The 18,988-nt window shown below is 37.5% G+C and overlaps 1 protein-coding gene across 1 annotated transcript in view; it reads right to left on the reverse strand.

Annotated features, from left to right (window-relative positions):
• CNTNAP2 (contactin associated protein 2) overlaps nucleotides 1-18,988 on the reverse strand; it is a 1,145,700-nt gene that overhangs the window by 786,116 nt on the left and 340,596 nt on the right. The window contains exon 2 of the mRNA XM_040592035.1: nucleotides 15,856-15,966. Within this exon, the coding sequence (XP_040447969.1) occupies nucleotides 15,856-15,966 (111 nt within the window). The remainder of the gene's footprint in view (nucleotides 1-15,855; nucleotides 15,967-18,988) is intronic.

An 18,988-nucleotide genomic window follows, 5' to 3' on the forward strand; every position in this document is an offset into this window, starting at 1 on the left:
ATTAGCTCTACAGCCACTGCATGGCAACGTAGCTTTGTTCCAGCAGATCTGACCTCACCTTATTCTTACCTTATATGTTTTCCATAAAAATGATCAAGAAAAAAAGATTGACACTCCCTCTGTTAAATAAGAAAAACAGAAAGGGGTGTATGTGCTAAACTTGCCTGGAAAAATAACAGAATTTAGGGCCCCAATTTTCTTATGTACATTTGGAAACCTCTTCATCTCTTTTCTCCTCTTTCTACTTTGATGTAGCCTCTTACATTTTAGCTCAACCCTGTTAAATTTCCCTACATAGGTACAAGTTTCTACACCTTTAAAGTCCTTTGTTTTAATTTGTGAGGTGTAGTCAGTTGGAGCCTGTTTTAAATACAGCTTGTCAGAAAGTTGCATATATACTCATTTTAAACTCTGTCAATACTTACCAATACTGCTAGTATTGATCAACATAAAAACTAACTCTAGGCATATTTTTTTTTAATTAAGATTTTATAGACCCCACATCCGATGCATTAAAAAAACCCCTTTGTTTAGCTGGTACTGTTGATAGTTTAAAATCATCCATAAAAGCAGCCCGTATTCCATTTCCAGTTCTAACATTATGTTTTTAAATAATGCTGTCAGCATCTGTTGGGACACTATTATGCCATTTGTGTAATCTTGTAGTATTCTGCATCAGAAGACGGCATCAGTAACGTTGGTCTAATGCATGAGGAGAAGGCAAGACAGTTAACAGCACCACCTCTGCTGGGCAAAGGACTTCATTCTGTAAAATGCTAACAATGACCTTCTGCTATTATGGAAAACTACTCCTTATGTTTAATTGGGAATTTTTGAAGTAAACCAGTACATTTATATTTATTACAGAGAGCAAAGTGCATAATTTAATTGCTTCCTGTAATGGGTTCTAGCACCTTGAAGGAAAGCTGAAATCTTACACTGCTGCTCATTACTCCTATCAGCAGCATCCTGTTCTTTCACTGCAGTCTTTAGACCTTTTTAAAGTTCTTGGGATAAATTTACAAGATAAAAGCTATGATTATGGCCTTCAATTTCCTTGCTAAGTAATGAACTGTAAGTTTCTGAAATCATTATAAGCCTTTCTATAGCTCAGCTTTTAGCTGTGTTTCATGAGTCACGTTAGACTATGCAGACCATGTATTTTTGCAGCTACGCAGCCAGCTGAAACCTTCCAAACATGAGGCATCAAAACTTGTCAGTAGCTAAGGCCCTAAAATGAGAACACTTCTGTTTTCAGGGAACAGAAGGCAGAGAGAAATGGGAAAAGCTCTTTTCAGGTGACTGAAAGGGATATGGCTTAATAATTCTGATAACTCTGATACTCTTGTCAAACCAAAGGCTTTATTTACATTGTTTCCTTATCTTTATTAATAGATACAAACCAAAAAGCTCTCAGGAGCTTGTTTGTAGTTTTTACTTCACAGCCCCAACTCTATTTTTCAATAAGCTCTGGAGCTATGCCATTATGATAAATCAATTTATTTTAGGGTGTCCCCTGTCTTCTGTCTTACTTGCAATTAAACTTTTGTGCCTTTAAACTTCCCTGCCTTTGTACTGAAAGCGTTGCAACCATCCCTAAAATTGGATAAGCCTGTAGAGTTCCCCAGCAAACCCTGTCACTACGACTTTATGGAGGGACCAGCTGTAAGAGACCAGAATAAAAGCATAGGAATTGCTGTATCAAACCTAGCAATCTAGTAGCTTTTCTCAAAGGGTGGCCAACACCACGCATTTATAAGCAAGGTGCTCCACCCTCAGAGTACCCAGCTGTGGAAAAAACGTTCCCTGTGAAGGGCTCAGTATAACTCTTTTAATTAAAGCCTAGCAGAAACTGGAGAACTGGAATGGTTAAATCATTTATTGCCAGTTCCTACTCACTTGATGCTATCTCTGCTTTGATCCCCACCTATTTTAGTCCTTCCCAGATGACTTTGGATGTGGCTTATCAAACAGCATTACTGGTTGTCAGCTTAGCTGCATTTTACATTGCTTACTGCTCCAACATAAGAAAATAGCTAAAGCATAATCACCAGTGCATTTAAAATAATATACTCTGCATATAATATGTAGAATTTGGTTTTGCCTTGAAACTAGATGTTCATTAAAGAAGCTTTCAGAGTTTGCTCACAGTAATTGGTCTCATATTTAATAGCTTCTTGCATCTCTCAATAACTGTTATTTTTAAAATTTGGCACACAACTTTTTCTTCCTGATACTTGAGCACCATTTTGGCCTAATTTAGAAACTGGTTAATCACAATCGGAGGAAATAAAAACCCCAAACCAACCCACCAACAAAGCCCCTCACCTGTGAACCAACATGTACAAGCAACCATCATCTCTGTGTTTGGGGTGGTAGATTCACGCCCTGCTCTTCAGGCTGCTCTAGGATTTCAGGATTTCTTGTTAAGCCTTGTGTAACAAGTTGGGCAGCAAAGAGTCCCTGAAGCATATCAGGAACTCTTGTGTGGTTAAGGTGGGGATCAGCACCACCTGACTGTACCAGGAACTCCTGTTGCCTGACCAAGGTGGGGAAAGAAAGCAGTAGTAATCAGTCATCCCCTGGGAGCCTTGGAACATTTCTTACCTGAATCACAGCCCAAGTGGAATGATCTCATTGTTACCAGAATTTTGAAAATTCCAGCAATTGCTGTCACAGATTGTGACCAGGATGGAAGTTTACTGATGATGAAAGCCAATCGCCTTGTGACCCTGTAAGCAGCAGTCCCGAGCAGCACCCCCCTCTGAGCAATCCTGGACCACTAGACTGCAGCCAGCATCCCCCTCCGAGTGGAATGCCTCTCAGAGCTCACCAGCTCTCAAGTTTGCTTTGGGAGTTGGAGAAGTTTATACATATATATCCCTATATATATTTGTGTCTGTGTGTGCACATGCGTGAATTTAGATACCTCATAGCAAATATAGCATAAATGTTGCTATCTCAGACCGGTAATTAAGTCGCTGTTGTGAATGTAGTCAATCCTATTGACTCACTTTGTAAACATTAAATTAATCAGTGATTAAGCACTGCTAAAATCTTGTGATCCACCTTAAAATGTGAGTAAACCTTAGACTGCTGCTGGACCAAAAGTTGTGTAAAAATTCCATCTGTGGTGGACTGGTACTTTTACAACATGAAAGAAGGACCACCTTTTGCTGACATTTTGGACATTGGTTCTTTAGGCAATCCTAATCGGTTACACATGTAATCATTTAGGTACAAACTCTTGACCAAGTCTAAGATTGGACCTAGACACACCTAAGCTCTATCAGGAGTTTAGAAAGCAATGGGGTCTACTGTGACTCAGGAGGGTGTCCCTTACTCTTTTTGCACCTTTGGTCTCTGTGTAAATCATTCTAGCTTGATTCTCATTTTTCCTTTGTACATTTTGTCCATGTAGTAAGCAACAGAGTGAATCCTGCCATCAAACTTTGCTGAGTTGCTCTTCTACAAATTCATATAGAAACAATTTTGCTAATACCTTGCTTTGATGATGATTCTTTAACCAGGCTGGACCACTCGTTCCTGACAGTATTAAGAATGTGCTGTGGGGGGTGTTGCTGACCAGCTGCCAAAGTCAGCAAATTAAATAATCCCAATACTGGTTTTGATTGCCACAGAAAACAAGACAGCTGCCTGGTACTGAAGAAAGCAAAACAGTTCACGTACTGTCTCTCTCAGTACATATTAAAAACAACTCTGCTTCTGTATTAAAAAACCCCACACCTAATTTCTGTATTTTCTGCGTTTGGCAAGATATCAGCTAAAACCCTCTTGGTTCAGTACTTTGCTATACCCAACTGTATTTCCTTCACAGCAAAAGCACAATATTGTTTCCCTTGGAAAAAATCTTGTTTACTCCTCTTTTCCATTGGCCAATATCACCCAATTCTTCCCTTAAACTCAAGTCATCTTCATGTCAACCCAGTCTGTACTAGCAAAAGCTAAGCAGCTAGGGATAGCTATTAAATAAATTATGGCTGATCCTTCCTGATCTTTAAAGCTTATGTAATTAATACAGTCAAGTGCCTATTTTTACACACTATAGGTTCCTTTGATCCTTACAAATATCCAATAATTTCTGACAACTTTTTTACCCAAAGCAGAACTAGCTCACTGGGAGTAAAGTGCCTAAAAGCCAAGCAGGAATGCCAAATTTGACAGTAGCCAGTATTGCAAAGCAAAGACATCTAAAATACAACTTTTTGAAAAGCAGATTTTCAAGGTTTCTTCTTTTTTTCACAGCTTATCAAATGTATTGCCCATGAATCTCAGTAGAAAAAAAATACCTAACATTGAGCAACTTGAAAATTGGACCATTCAAACAAATTTTGTAATAAATAATAGAAGACCGTCCTAAAAGAGATAAAAATCTGTCCTAGAAGCAGTCAGAAAATTTTAGGGCTCTGAATGATATTATTAGTGATATTTCGTTGTTTCCCAGTTTCCCAACAAACTACCAAAGACATCCAATACAGATCAACATCATCCCGTGTGAGCAATACAACAGCCGCTAAACAAATAGATCACTTCAGAAGGAGGAAAGCTATAGTATATAGCCGGAGGAAAGGGTTAAACTACTACTGACATTTCTTCTGAAGCTTTCTTAGTTCTTCAGCAATCTCCACACAGAGGACACAGAAAGTATAACAGCTTTTAAAAAATATTATCTGAGTCAGCATAACCAAACTTGCTTTTTAATTGCACTGAGTTTTTCAGCCTATAGTGTTATATTCATCTGCCATTCAGCACAAAGAGAACTCAAATCCAAGCCACAGTGATAACCTAATAAAGGAAAACTATCCTTTCTTACTCAAGGGAGGGATTTTCTCTTTCTCAAAAGCTTTGAGCAGGATCTATACAATACTCCACAACTCACCTCTTCCCTTTGCACCTTTACCTCGCTATACAAGGCCGACATAAGGCTGAAGCTTTCTAAAGAAAGGGATCTTCAGTATGAGTTGATGCACTTTTTTCCCTATAAAATGAGTGTCATATTTATCAACGCTAATTAGCGTTAATGTCTTACAAATGGGTTAAAAAATAGTTTTATCTAAGAAAGTGAGACAAAACAAAGTGAAACCAATAGCTAATCCATGACATAGGACTGGAGCCCATGTCAGACTCTCCCATATCCAGAGGTATTTTTTGTGACTTATGCAGTAACTCACATACAGTAAAATAGTATTAATGTTCTGTCTTGTACCGTGTAGCTTAGATTTGCTTGTGAATAATCTAATTGTGAAAGCTGAAACATGTATAATAGCTGCACTCTTCCATCCTGCAGCAAATAGCCTCATTTTATCATATTATTTCTTTTCTCTCTTTCAGCATATTACTGTACTAGGAGGTTATAATGGCAGCCAAATAGCTCCCATTTCTACCAGCATTTATGCTTGTTTATGACTTGTTTGGGAAAGGCAGCACCCTGGCTGTGCTCAGAGGAGCTGCCTACCAATTGCACTATACCCATCTGTGTAAGGGAAACCTGCATTTTTTCTGCAGGAGAGGGTGAAACAGTGTCAGACAAGAGGCACCTGCCTTGGAAGCAGCTAACAGTGCATTTTATGTACACTCACTGCACCTTAGCCTCAGTTCCCGAGTCTCAGGCACCTCTGTATCTTGAACTGAAGTATCTGTAGACGTAACCTATGCTAGGATCACCATCAGGCTCTGCTACTCCTACATATGCAGGACCTGTTACAAGATGTTGGCCAGTTTTCCCATGCTGCTGTGTTCTTTTTTTTAATCCTGCATGTTCCCATTGATCTGTGTGAACACGGTAGCTCCATTGCCTGAGGAATATGAAGTTTTCTAATCCGCTTCTTAAATGTACCAGCTGTGGTGCAGGCAGGTTCCTTGTGGAGCATTGCATTGAGGAGGCACTTAGCAGAGCTTGAATGTGTCATTACTACATGTTTTTCAGCCAAAGTCTCACCCTTTACGTTAACTCTAAATTGTAATTATAAAGCACGCCAGCTTTTTAAGTAGGAAAAAAACTCAACTCCCTCTTTTAAGAATTGGAAGTACACATTAGAGATCATGTCCAAAATTTTTAAATCGACTCATTATATAACTTAGTGCCTGATTTTCAAAGATGTATGTCCTTCTGTGAAAAACTGTCCTTATGCAGGCAAGAACCTGCCATCGGCAATACTCTTTTTGCACTAACACCTATGCACCATGTGAGTAATACTAACATCTCTATGTACAGGTGACATTTATGTGAATGTAAACTTGATGAATGCTTCTGAAAAAGCAATAGAAGTTTAACGACATTTAGAAAGGGTGTGAGAACTTTTAGCAAATGTTACATGTATGGCACATCCATGTGAAATTTGAAGCAGCAGGCTACAAAGAGTAAGAAAAAGACTAGATATACTGTAATATATATAGTATACCACCTGCCTGCAAAGCTCAGGTATAAACTTGTCAACCACTCCATCTTTGAGACCATTAGCTCCTGCTCAAATGCAAGTAAGAGGGTATTTTAAAGTATCCTTGTTAACTTTTAAAGCTTTTTTAAAAAAGTATCCTGAGCAGAGCTGAAGAGCTCACCAGCTCTGCCTTTTCAAGAGAGCATAGTGGTGAAACCAGTAAGAACACCTAAAGAAATTTCTTAAGATTTTAGAGATTAATATTTGAGAAACCTTCAAAATAAACTTTAGGCTTTTAGGATAGCTAAACATGGCTGAATTTGGCTACTGTGGGGATAAACGACAAGAGCTGCACCAGTCCCTAAGTCCAGGAAAAGTGTGTCTGTGATACATGGATCCTGTCTGTGCATGAGACTGCCTGCTCCCTGCCACCAGCACTGGCAATTCCCTGTCAGAGCCAGCCACTCGTTAGCTTCAGAAAAATACAAGAACTAAGTGAAGTTTTGTCTAAAAACTGCTGGCTGCTCAGCAGAGACAGGGCAGCCCCGCTGTCCTCACATCCCTGCAGCCCCCGGCTACTGCCACTTGCCTCAGTCTCCAGCTGGACTAGGAATTTCTGCCTCTGCCAAAGGTTGCTGTCAAAAAAGTTTCACAAAGTTTGAGAGAGTGCTCAGTATTATTTTATCCTCCTCCCCACCCAGACATGTATTAAATAAGCTGATTAGGTATTCTGAACGCTTCAATTAACAAATTAGTTATAAACTGGAAAAAACAGTCACACTTTCTGCATTTGTTGGGCTATGGTAAATTAACATAAGCTAATGATGCTTTATTTTTATCCAATTATTTCAGCTTCACTTTCCACCGACTTTGTTTCTTGGATTGTGTTTTAAATGACAAGACTGATGTTTTCCCTTTTAAAAGTTACTTTTTCAATGCACCAGGCTGACCTAGATGTACACTGGTAATATTTTTCCCCTTTTTGATGCTTCTTTTCCCTGTCCCTGCCCAAAACCTGCTATCTTCTTACAATGCATGTTTTTTCCTACTGCCCCATGTATTGCTCCAGAGACTAAAAGAGCTTGTGGTTTCAAAGGAATGAGCTAGTGCAAACATTTTTATTTGTAATTTTATAGAATTCCTTTCACAGAATGTAAATATTTATGAAAAATGTTTCATTAGGACCAGATCATTAAAGTACAGAAAACAAGTGTTCAGGTCAACTGAGTGGCAATCACACCTGTCTTCAAAACAGATATACAAGCATTCAGGAGCTGAAGCGAGTTGTGTTACAAATAGCCTAGCTATTTATTTTGAAACAATTTTGAATAAGCAACATTGATTATGTGGTAGGATATGAGGCAGATGAAGACATACAGAAAAGTTGTACGAATCCAGCATCAAATAATTGCTGTGAGGGGACAAATGCCATTCCTAAAAGCTTGGGTTTGCTTTTTTTTCTTGTTCCAAAAAAAAAAAAAACTTGCAAATGATGAGCTGACCCTGAAGTATTTATAGATTTGAAAAGACGAAAACCCTCAAAGATTGAAGTTAGTTTTCATTTACCATCATGGGTAAAAATGCTTTTAAAGGAGCTATATCTTGAACTGCATAAAAAACCAAAACAACCAAAAAACCCCCAAAACCAGAAATAAAACAAAAACGCACACAAAAAAACCCCACAAACAAAACATCAGTTACTTGTGACCATTCTAAACCATTCCAGAAATACTGTTGTTTATACAGTAACACAATGTTATCTCCCGTGCAAACATGTTTTTAAGGTTGCATTAATAAGTGAACCACAAGGAGATTGTTTTTTTTCAGCCATGAATAAGTAGTTTTCCACATCTTTTTAAATGAAAAAAATAATTAATAGGTAACAATGTGTAATTTGCACTGACTTCTGATCAACCTCAGTTGATCTACTATGTATTACGTGGCAGAGTTTCATCAAATAAACTGTATTGGATTGTATAACGTGTTTATCTAAAGCACATATTTTCAGAAAGGGAACTGTTGTTTATTTAATTATTTAAAGGGCACCATGATTTAATTATTTATAAAATCTTACTCAGCAAGATCTCTCTTATAGAAAGAAAAAGCTAAGTGGATGATAATACTCTTCTTCTCATGGCTGTTACTGTTCTTTCATTCTACTCTATCGGTTACTCTTAAATGCTTCCCTACTTAGAAAAGACAGAATTCAGTAACTCGGGCAGTGAATTTACAACCACTGGCAACTCTACAATTTTCCTCCAAGAGGATTTTAATCAAAATATAATGAGTTCTATTGCATACAAGCATTCTTAGTGTGCCCAAAGGTCTTGTCAACACAAGGAGATTGCAGTATTTATTGTGATGATCTATGGTGTGTTAATTACTACACACTAGCTCCCTTCTGTCTCTATTTGGACAATGTTAATCCAGAGTGAGCACCTCGTTTGATATTCACATCCAAACTAAATTCCTGGCAAGTCCAACAAAGGGACAAACCCAAACATGTCACAGAATCCAGGCTGATGTTATCCATTCCATTTACATTCACTTTGTCAAAAGAGAAGCTAAATCAAATTTTCTCATGCCCCATTATAAAAAAATTAATAAAGAATTGGAGAAATAGCGATAGTGGTTATGCTATTGGAGGTTTTAATAGACATGCCAAAGAAAGCCTAGACCCGGTGTCCCTAAGATTTCTTCTAAGGTGAGGCTCTCCCCAGCATTTTTTTTATATTGGTAGAGCTGTTGCAGAACAGATACAGTTGACTTACTGGGAATGATTTGGGCAATAAAAGAATCACATCCCATTATAGATAAGTTCTTGCATCTTACACACAGAAGCCAAAACTGAAAACTCCACTGAGAAAAAACTCCAAAATATACTGTCTCATTGACACCTATGCCAACACTTACAATTTCTTATGCTTGTCTTATAGGCACATCAATAATTCTGATAACAGGTCAAGGTCAGCACCCTGATTAAAAAGCAACATGAGAGCTTACGTAGGGGTTACATATTGGTGATAAAGGGACTGCTTTCTGAACATCAATTGGTCAGAACTGTTCAAGAGAAACTTCCCCTCTTATTCCATCATCAATTTTGTTGGCAGCTCCAGATTCCCCCTCAACACTGGACTTCAAAAAGAGCCCTGGGTCCCAAGTTTCTTCTTCTTTATTCTACTGTGCAAAGATAATTTCCATACATCTAAAGATTCATTATGACCTTCATACTTTCACTGTCTGCTGGGATTATTTCTGAAGTTCTGAGACTCTGCTCAGTTTCAAGCAGCTTCCAAATATATTATATAACATTACATTATATTAAAATAATGTAGAATTTCTTCACTAAATTAAAATGGTATGAAGTGGATGATGGGCAGCATTAATTCTTGTACTAGTGAGAAGTATAAGGTCCGATAGCTTGGGAACCATTAAAAGGAAGATGGATAATGCATTATATCAAACATGTGCTAAGAATCCTCCTTATGATGTGATGCAGTCCATTGATTCTACTGATGGCAGGTCATAAGACTATATACCTTATCACCTTGACATCACATATGCAAAAGCTACCATAGATAGATTTTTAAAAAGCTCTAGAATGAGCTAATTGAACACTCTCCTCTGGTGCTAGTTTAGTAAGTTGGTGGCAATATGGACTACTTTTACAGAAGAATAGGTGTGACAAAAATAAAAAGAAACTGAATTCTTTTTAGCTAGTCTATGTGTTAAGTGCTGTTAATAAGTTAATGGCATGTATTTATATGCCAATATGAATGACTTGTGACTCAGTCAATTTGACAAGGAAAATTAAATATTTTCAAAAGGTAACACATTCTCATATATCTCCAAATATTACATTGGATCATTTAATAAAATTATAAATGTTTAGGCCTTTAAGAATGGCATCCAAAGTAAAAAGTTTTAAGCTGTTATAATATTCACAGATTTAACAATGTTTGCATATGTTTAGATAAAAGTGATATTGGCAGGAACAAAAAAAAACCAACCGTGTACATTTCTCCTTTTTTGTGGTGCTTTGTTTTCTCATATAAGCTACAGATATTTCATAAATTAACTGTCCAGTTGTTATCCTGGCACTGGACAACATGCAAGTAATCTTTATAACTAAAAAAAATATGAAATAATAATAAAATACTGCATAGTGTTAAAATTTAGTTGATTAAACTACTGTTGAAACTGTCTTATTTTCAAAAGGATACTTTGATAGAATCTGACCATAGCAACCCTTGCCAGAAGAGTTGCTAATTAAATGCTGTTTAGCTTTTTAAGTCCAAGCTTTTGCTTATGCACCTTTAACAGAAGTCCAGGAGTCACTATGTTCTGCCTTCCCCAAACCTACTCTCACTTTGCAATTCATTGCATCATGCCGGTCTCTGCGCATGTTTTGCCACAGCTGAGGCTTCCAAGATTCTTCACCCCTCCTTTCTTTGCAGCCCTGATGGGGACAGCAGCAATTGCTTCTCCCAGCACTAACCCCAGTTAAATCTGGGAGTAGCAGCATAGTAGGGGAACTACCTTCCTTGGCTCACAATGATAAAAAATAACCAAAATAGTGTACATTTTCTGGGGCCTCCTTGTTCTCTACTTCTTCCCACAATGATAAGTTGAAAGCGTTCAGCTTCCTTTTCACAGCTGCTCTGGCAGAAAGCACCAGGAAGGCAGGAGGAGGAAGGCAGCCTGAGACACACCTGGGGTGCTCTGGGGTTGTGTGAAAGAGGGAGCTGGCATCAAACCCACACAGAGCATTGCACCCCCGGGCCTCTGGCTCTCTGGTTACAGAAACACAGATTCATGGTTGTCACAATTACATACATCAAAGACTTACTGATGTAGAAATTGGGGTTTTGCATTTTAATACATTTTGGTATTTAGTTGCAAGAGACTGACAGACATGCAGCTAACCAGGTAAGCACTGCATATATATATTTTTTCCCCTACAATCAGTATTTTTTCTCTAGGTAATAATAACTTGCCGCCACCCCCCAAAAAATAAAAAAAAAAAAACCAACAAAAAAACAAAAACAACAAACCAACTCAGGATACCTTGCTTTGCTTTGCCTATCAAGAAATAAAGATCAGAACAGGAACAAGAGGCAACACAGCAAAACATGAAGCACCAAGTAAACAGATTTGGAGAGGTTAACTTTTATAATCAAGTTATACTCTGTCCCATCAAATCTGCATTTCCTTAGAAATTAGTGTACTTACTAATCTGTAAGTCAGCAAAGGCTTACAGGGCTCCAAGTAGACAGCTGTGGAAAATGCAAGATACTTCCACATACTGACATAACAAAAAAACCCACTACACATACTCCCTGGAGGTTAAGTTTCCAGATCAATGCCATTCCATGAAGTTTTAGTTCTGTTTGCCTAGACCACTATTTGTGGCATTTGTAAACAAAGTGAGATCAAATATTAGCAATAAGTTTGTGGATGCTTCAGCTTTTGAAGGCTCCTACAACCTGCTGAAAATATTAAGCTCTTTGATGTGCACCTTTCCAGTTGAAACATTTACAGCCAGAAACTGAACCAGAACAACAAGAGTCACAACTTCAACCCTCTTAATAACATAATGCGACTGTTCAGTAAATCAGTGACTTAATCAATAGAATCAAGCATACTATCTGTTCTGCTAAGAGTTTTGCAAGTCTACAGTGAAGTGCCATGAAAATGGCAAAGAAAAATATAATAGGATTGGAGATTAGAATTTTCAAATGCACATTTCCTTAACTTAAAGGGTCTGGGACTAGAGGAGGGGGAGTTCTTTTGATTTAATGATTTGAGCACAGTTTAAATTGTTTTAAATAGCACATTTGATTTGGGAATCTATTAGCTGATAAAGACTCTTTGGAGAGAAAAAAAAAAATGGATTCCCTTATTACTGTTTTGATTAGTAATATCTGTATTCCATGTGTTCTCAAATGGCTCAGTTTTAATGCAGAGATATTTTCCATCATTTGTAGAAACAGAAGCATAAACACAGTGAAGGCCATGTTCCCATGTTAAACACATTGCTGAATTCTGGAGTACTTTTACTGGCATTAGAATTAGGGAAGCAACATTAGGTAATGTACATACCAAAGCTTCAGTTTTGAAAAGTACATATGCTAAGCTTCATAGTTATTAACAGATGGAGAGAGATAGCCTAAAGAAGTTGCTATTTAAACAAAGAGATGCAACTAATTTTCAAATGACCTTCTGACAGAGAAAATTAAACAAATGTTTGATTAATGACAGCACTGTAGATCCACGTTGCTAAAGACACATCACTAAAAGAAACTTCACTGTAACAATTATAAGGGTAAGGAAGGTGAGGGTAAATATCATTAAATGAAAAAAAAATAATTCCAAATGTCTGATTTGCCTTTCATTTACAATGTAAGTAGTCTAGTAATATAAAAGGAGAAATAGTCATCTAAAATAAATTTCAAGACCCTGCCCACCAAGCTGATCAAAATTTTATTTTTCAAAGTTATTCTAGTGACTTTTTTCTGGTTTAGAGCAGGGATTAGAATGCAAACAAACATAAATGACCAGGTACAGCACAATTCAACCTAAATGATAGGAGGTGTTTTAGAATTGAATTGTTCCTTAACTTCTTTCATCTGGCCAAAAAACAGTTGAGAACACAAATTAAGGGACACAACAGCCCACCAGAACCCACGCTCAGACATACAGCAAGAGAAAGAACGAGAATTACTAAGAGGCATGTCACAAAATAAAGGCAACACCAGCATAAAACAACATCTGTTCTCATTCAGAAGTCTTCTCCTAAACTTTTGGACCCATATACAATGTTATCTGCTAGTCTGCAGGCCTAAATCCAAAGAAATTGCCAAAGTTGCTGACAGGCCACGGGCTTTGCATCAGCTCAGCAGGGCTGCAGGACTAGAGCTTGTCACGTCATATTGTCTCTAAGCTCATCTTCAGCTTCTGTTTAGCTCATTTAGTTGTCACAGCGATTCTCTAACAACCAGGTAACAGAGTCTAAACTGCTTTACCCTTAATGTTGCTTTGTGATTGCATGGGCTAGTGACTATCAGTATAACAATTTTGATATTTATGTACCTAAAACAGACATTCTGCAGAGAACAAACTATTACCATAGAATAAAAACATAGTGTAGAGAACTACAATCACAGGATGATAGCAGAATTATTGAAAGTACAGGAAAAGGTGGTACCAGAAGGAGCAGGGCTATAAAGCAACTCACCAGGCCAATTACTAGTCATTAAAAGAAAGACCTGGCTACAACTGTTTTTAGAGCAGGTGGGTGAGGGTGGGAAACCATAGATCAAAGAACAAGAATCCTACACATGTAAGACACACATACAAAGAATTCAGACAAATGGGATTGCAGACTAATAATGAAAGATCAATGTCAGGGCCCTGAAGGTATCAACAGCCCATAATTGCCCTACCCAGTGGATGACCCACTCCCCTGCTTGGCCCCATTTCAGCCCCCAGGCTCTACCTGAGCCACATCACAGCTGTATCCGTGTCCAGCCCCATCTTTCTTGTAAGACCCCTGTAAGTATAGAAAGTCACAAGTTCAGCTCCAGCCATGCCATGGCCTTCCTGGCCCCATTCCTACACAACTGGGCAATGTCCCTATATCATATATTATTCCCAGGATACCTGTCCCTGCTTCCGCTGCCTGTGTGTTTCTTTCTTGTCCTTTAGTCTGACCAGCAGGTCTTAACTCATCAATTTTCCTCCCAGTAAAGAGTCTGGGACACTGACCAGGCACTGCAGCCCCCACCCCTGCTAGAGCCATCTACTATAAAATTCAGAGCTGCTGTGATGATGCAAGCATAACACCAGGGAAAGGAAGCAGGCATAAAAATTCTGGTTTAGCATTGAGAATTTTCTCCCTAAAACTTTGGATTCTTTGTTGTTTTTTTGTTTATTTCACTTATTTGTTTTTGTAATAACAGCCAGTACAATAAGTATTTTTTGATTAAAGTTACAATTAGGCTAACAGTAAATTCATGGCTTTGATCATAAGCTGCGGGTTGTTGTGGTTTTTTTGGCTTGGAAGCTGCACAAACAATAGTATAAAAAAATTGCGGGAGAACTTGACCAGCCTAGGCTATAATTTTGATGCAACAAATTCTGTTTTTAACCTCAAAGTGTTCCACCATCTAATCGTATTTCAGATTTTGTTTGCAAACACTCAAAGACAAAAGATTGTTACTTTTGCTTCCATGTTTTCTTTGGGGGTTTTGGGGTTTAGGGTTTTTTTGTGTGTGTTTTGGTTTTGGGGCTTTTTTTTTTTTGGGGGGGGGGGGGGGGGGGGGGTGTTATTGTTGTTGTTTTTATTTTTTGGCACAATATGGTATCCAGTCATGAACAACATAATTCCTGAAGAAGCAGGAAAATTAAAGCAGCAGTGCAAATAAGCCAACATTCTAGAAGACTGGTGTTTTCCCATTATTATAGATATTCAGGATTTAGAAGACCAAGACACTTTAGTCACTTGCTCTCTCTTTTTCATCCCTACAGTGGAAGTATTTCTAAATTCTAGGTTCATTGAGTCAATTCATTATACCTTTGACATGTATTTTTAGGACAAAGATAAGATTTTGGTATCGATTTACGAGAATCTGAAATTTTAGATTTTGACTTTTATATTGATACTATTTAGAAAAAAAAATAAAATCAATAGTATTAAGTATATTAATTTTCTGTTAATCTAAATTTTCATGCTTAAATGTATAATTTATATGCAATTAATTTAGAAAGTGATATCAAAATGTTACCTATAAAGACGACTAGAAATATCAAATGCTGTTGAAATTCCTATACATGAAGACAAAAGCTTGTGCTCAGACCATGAAAAAAAGAATATCCCTAAGGATATAATTAGACCAGGTAGACCCAACTTATGCACCTATTCTTCCAACCACAAAAACTGAGGTGGCTTTGTTACTTCTGTTCAATACGTCATTGCACTAGAGAAATACATACAAAAGGCAAAGTTCCTGTAGTGCTAGAAAAAACTGAATGAAAGCAGTCATTGCTAAGGTGAGAAAGAAGTTAAATCAACAAAGCACATCAAGGCTGTTTAGTTTTGCTCCAAAAACCATGACCTTGCAGAAGTTCATTGACCCAATGAACACAGGTACAGCCTTTTAACTGAAGTCAATTACACAGCTGTATTGCATGACTCCATTGACATTAGGCATTTGGCCCATGCTGCTACATATTATTAGCGGTATATTTCTCCCTGTGGTGCAATGGAGTGCAATTACTGTCACATAAAATAAAATATAAATTCATTCCATTTACAAAAACGGTCTGTCAGACAGCAAAAACCTCATTAAAACAAACATAAGCAAAAATATCTTACATAAAAAAACATTTACATATTAAAAATGTAATATATTTTTTCTTGGAATACATGAACATTAAGGTGGAGAGCACCCCTTACCTCCTCGCTTGTTTAACTTGGCGTACCCTGGAGAATAGCTGCTTGTCATAGATGATGAACTGCTGAAGGAGGAGTGGGGTAATGTTGACACCAGAGGTTCATCACACTTTTCTGAAACACAAGAAAACAGATTCACTTTATGCTGTTAATTATTCACACATATTAAGCAGCAATGTGGTCTTTATTTTTCTTTTGGGTAATAACATAGCCTTGTCAGCTTTGCCCGTGTGGAATGCATATGGCCACATCCCAACATTTCTGAAAAAAGACCCCAAAATAATAATAATAAAAACCCACAAGAAAACGACCAAACAAAACCAATAACAAACCCAAGAAAACCAACAAAAAGCCCACACCAAAACGCAACAAGAAAATCCACAAACACACTCCCTGACATGAGAAAATGACAACTTCAATGAAGGACACAATTAGGTAATGCCAATTCCTAACCATGGGCCACCACTCTCCTTAGGGATACTATAAACAAACAAAAAAACCTGCCCTGATATATCTGGAATGTATTTGGTGACATGAAAACATAGTGCTAAAGATTAGTGTTGTTATGAGAGCTTCATAAGAAATAGATAAGCTATAAGCTTTCACTTCTGTAATAGAAGCGCTGATAACCTGATATTTATTTAAATTAAGGTACATTAATAAACGTCTATTAATTATCACATATTACAGACTTACAGAAAAAATATTTCTGTTTTAAAATATAATCTCTATAATCTATTGGAGCGCTTCACTTCTACTTTACTCAGTAGGAAGAAGATTAATTTGGTATTAGCATCTAAGATGGAAAAAGCTGAGATCAGAATCTTTGCCTTTCTAATGAAGGAAAAAGTTTTAAACAGATCTGCTGTTGCATGAAGTGATGTAAATTAGAACAGAGAGACTTGGCTTTTAATATGTCACCTACTTAGGTGGTTAATGTACTGCCCCCTCTGTGGTTGTTTTTCCTGTTATTTCAGCAGATGGGTGACATACCTGGGTTAAACTACTCGTTTACATTTCGGGTATAACCTGAAAAACCCATAACCTACACCAGACAGCTTAACCAATATCTTTAAACACATGCTCTGCAACAGAAACTGTGCTAGAGGTAGAAACACCTTCAGTTTAGGTGTACAGAAAGCATCAGACCACCCCTGGTAGGCAGCGTATTCCATGCTCAGACACACCACACAGCGTTGGCTCAATTAGAAAATGGCCATTTGGTCAGACTGGATCACACATGGAGACCGAATTAGTCCTACTCTCAAAAAGAGGACCTTAAGAGCGGGAGGAAAAAAGGATTATGACTGAATTAAGTCACTAATAATGCAGCTCTCACAAAATTTCCAGTCTCATGTAATGAAAAATAAAATTACTTTCACAACAATAGAAACAGGAGCACAAATATATAAGATCATTTATTTTTTTCATGAATCAGTACTTTCATAGTTAAAAAAAAAATAATTTCCTTTGCAAGTCTCCAAGAGTTTGTTAAGGGAGAAAACAAAATCCATACCAGCACTCAAGCACAGGCAATTACTTTGCACTGAATTAAAGGACAATTGCAACAACCTTAAAGTTCACTTAAAGATCGCACTACTTAATGACAGAATTTTGAAAGGGGAAGATAAATGGTTTTAAGCATTACTGTTTATACCCCAAGCCAGCAGGATGGATTCCCCCCACTCCTGCTGTGGCTGCAGCGGCGCAGCAGGTCACCCAGCAGCCAGGCAGGCTCAGCGCTTGTGCGCACATCACGCCACCCCAGCCGCATGCCAGGGCTGCACAGGCCCACTCCCTGGCAGCAGGGCTGTGGCATGAAGGCCTACATTTTAATACCCTGAGTGCCAGGCTGCTATTAGATCACTCGCCATAGTGCAGGGCTAAAGCTTATGAATAGAAGTGAGCAGAAGCTAGAAGTACCCACTGCAAATTTTGCCCTAAATGCCATAATCACAGAAAGATAGTTACCCGACTCTGTCTTTCTCAAGTGTGTCTCTGTTTTTCTCAAGTATTTCTTTACCAATAGCATATTTTGGTAGTACATTAAAAGGAGCTTTTCAACTTAAAGACTTAGAGAAAACTGCTCTCGCTGCCATTTCATTATTAGCATTAACTAGCTAGAGATTTGAAGTCATTTGTCATTAATTCTGTTGTCTAGGTAAAAACAGAATGGAACCTTTAAAAGTAGAACAACACTCAAGCAGAATTATTTAAAAAAAATATGTAACAAAATCTCTTTATAGCATTTTCCTATGCATATCCTACATGATATTTATTGTTACGAAAAAAAAATAATCTCATTAATAATGAGAGCCAAGGTTGAACATGTACTTTTGTTTAGTTACTTAGTGGGATTTTTTTGTTGTGTTTTTTTTTTTTATTTTTATTTATTTATTTTCTGTATTTTTAAAGCAAATTATTAGATTTGTAGAATTTTCCCCCACCCAGATTTTCATATTGGTACGTGGGGGGTAGGGTGGGGACAAAAACCTGCATCTTTAAGAGTTAATATTAAAAATAGAAAGATTTAGCTACAAAACTGTTTGCTACTTATGTGGTCTGGTTAATTACTGAATATAATGGGAGGCTACTGGTCATGATATACTGAAGAAAACTTGTCAAACAAGAGCTATTCCAAATTGCAACAACAACAGCAGAGCTTTTAAAAAGAGATAAAATATGAGCAAAAGCTTAATTTCTGCACAAAAAAAAACCCCAACCAACCAACCAAAAAAAAAACCCAAACCAAAAAACCCCAACCACAACTTAGAAACACCACAACAGCTGAAAAAACACATCTCTAAATAGTAGAAGTTTGTCAGAACTTCTATTCTTTTACAGATCATAGTAGCTATTGAGAAAATCTCCTCCTTTAGTTTTGACAGCTACTGTATTGGTGCTACTGTTGATGAAACTATACAAAAGGAAATATAGAAAAACTTGTCTGGAAAGAGAATTAACTTCTAAATCATCATCCCCTGGTACAGCCTGCCTTGTCTCTACTTCACAAATCCATCGTCTTGGATTCAAGAGACTAAGGCAAGAGAAGCTTGACATAGCCAAAAAAGAAAAATGAGATCCCACAGGGAGTATCACTCTGTATTTGCCATTGCAGTCACAGTTTTTACAGCCA

Source organism: Falco naumanni, chromosome 4, assembly GCF_017639655.2.
Source record: "Falco naumanni isolate bFalNau1 chromosome 4, bFalNau1.pat, whole genome shotgun sequence".
Taxonomy (NCBI): Eukaryota; Metazoa; Chordata; class Aves; order Falconiformes; family Falconidae; genus Falco; species Falco naumanni.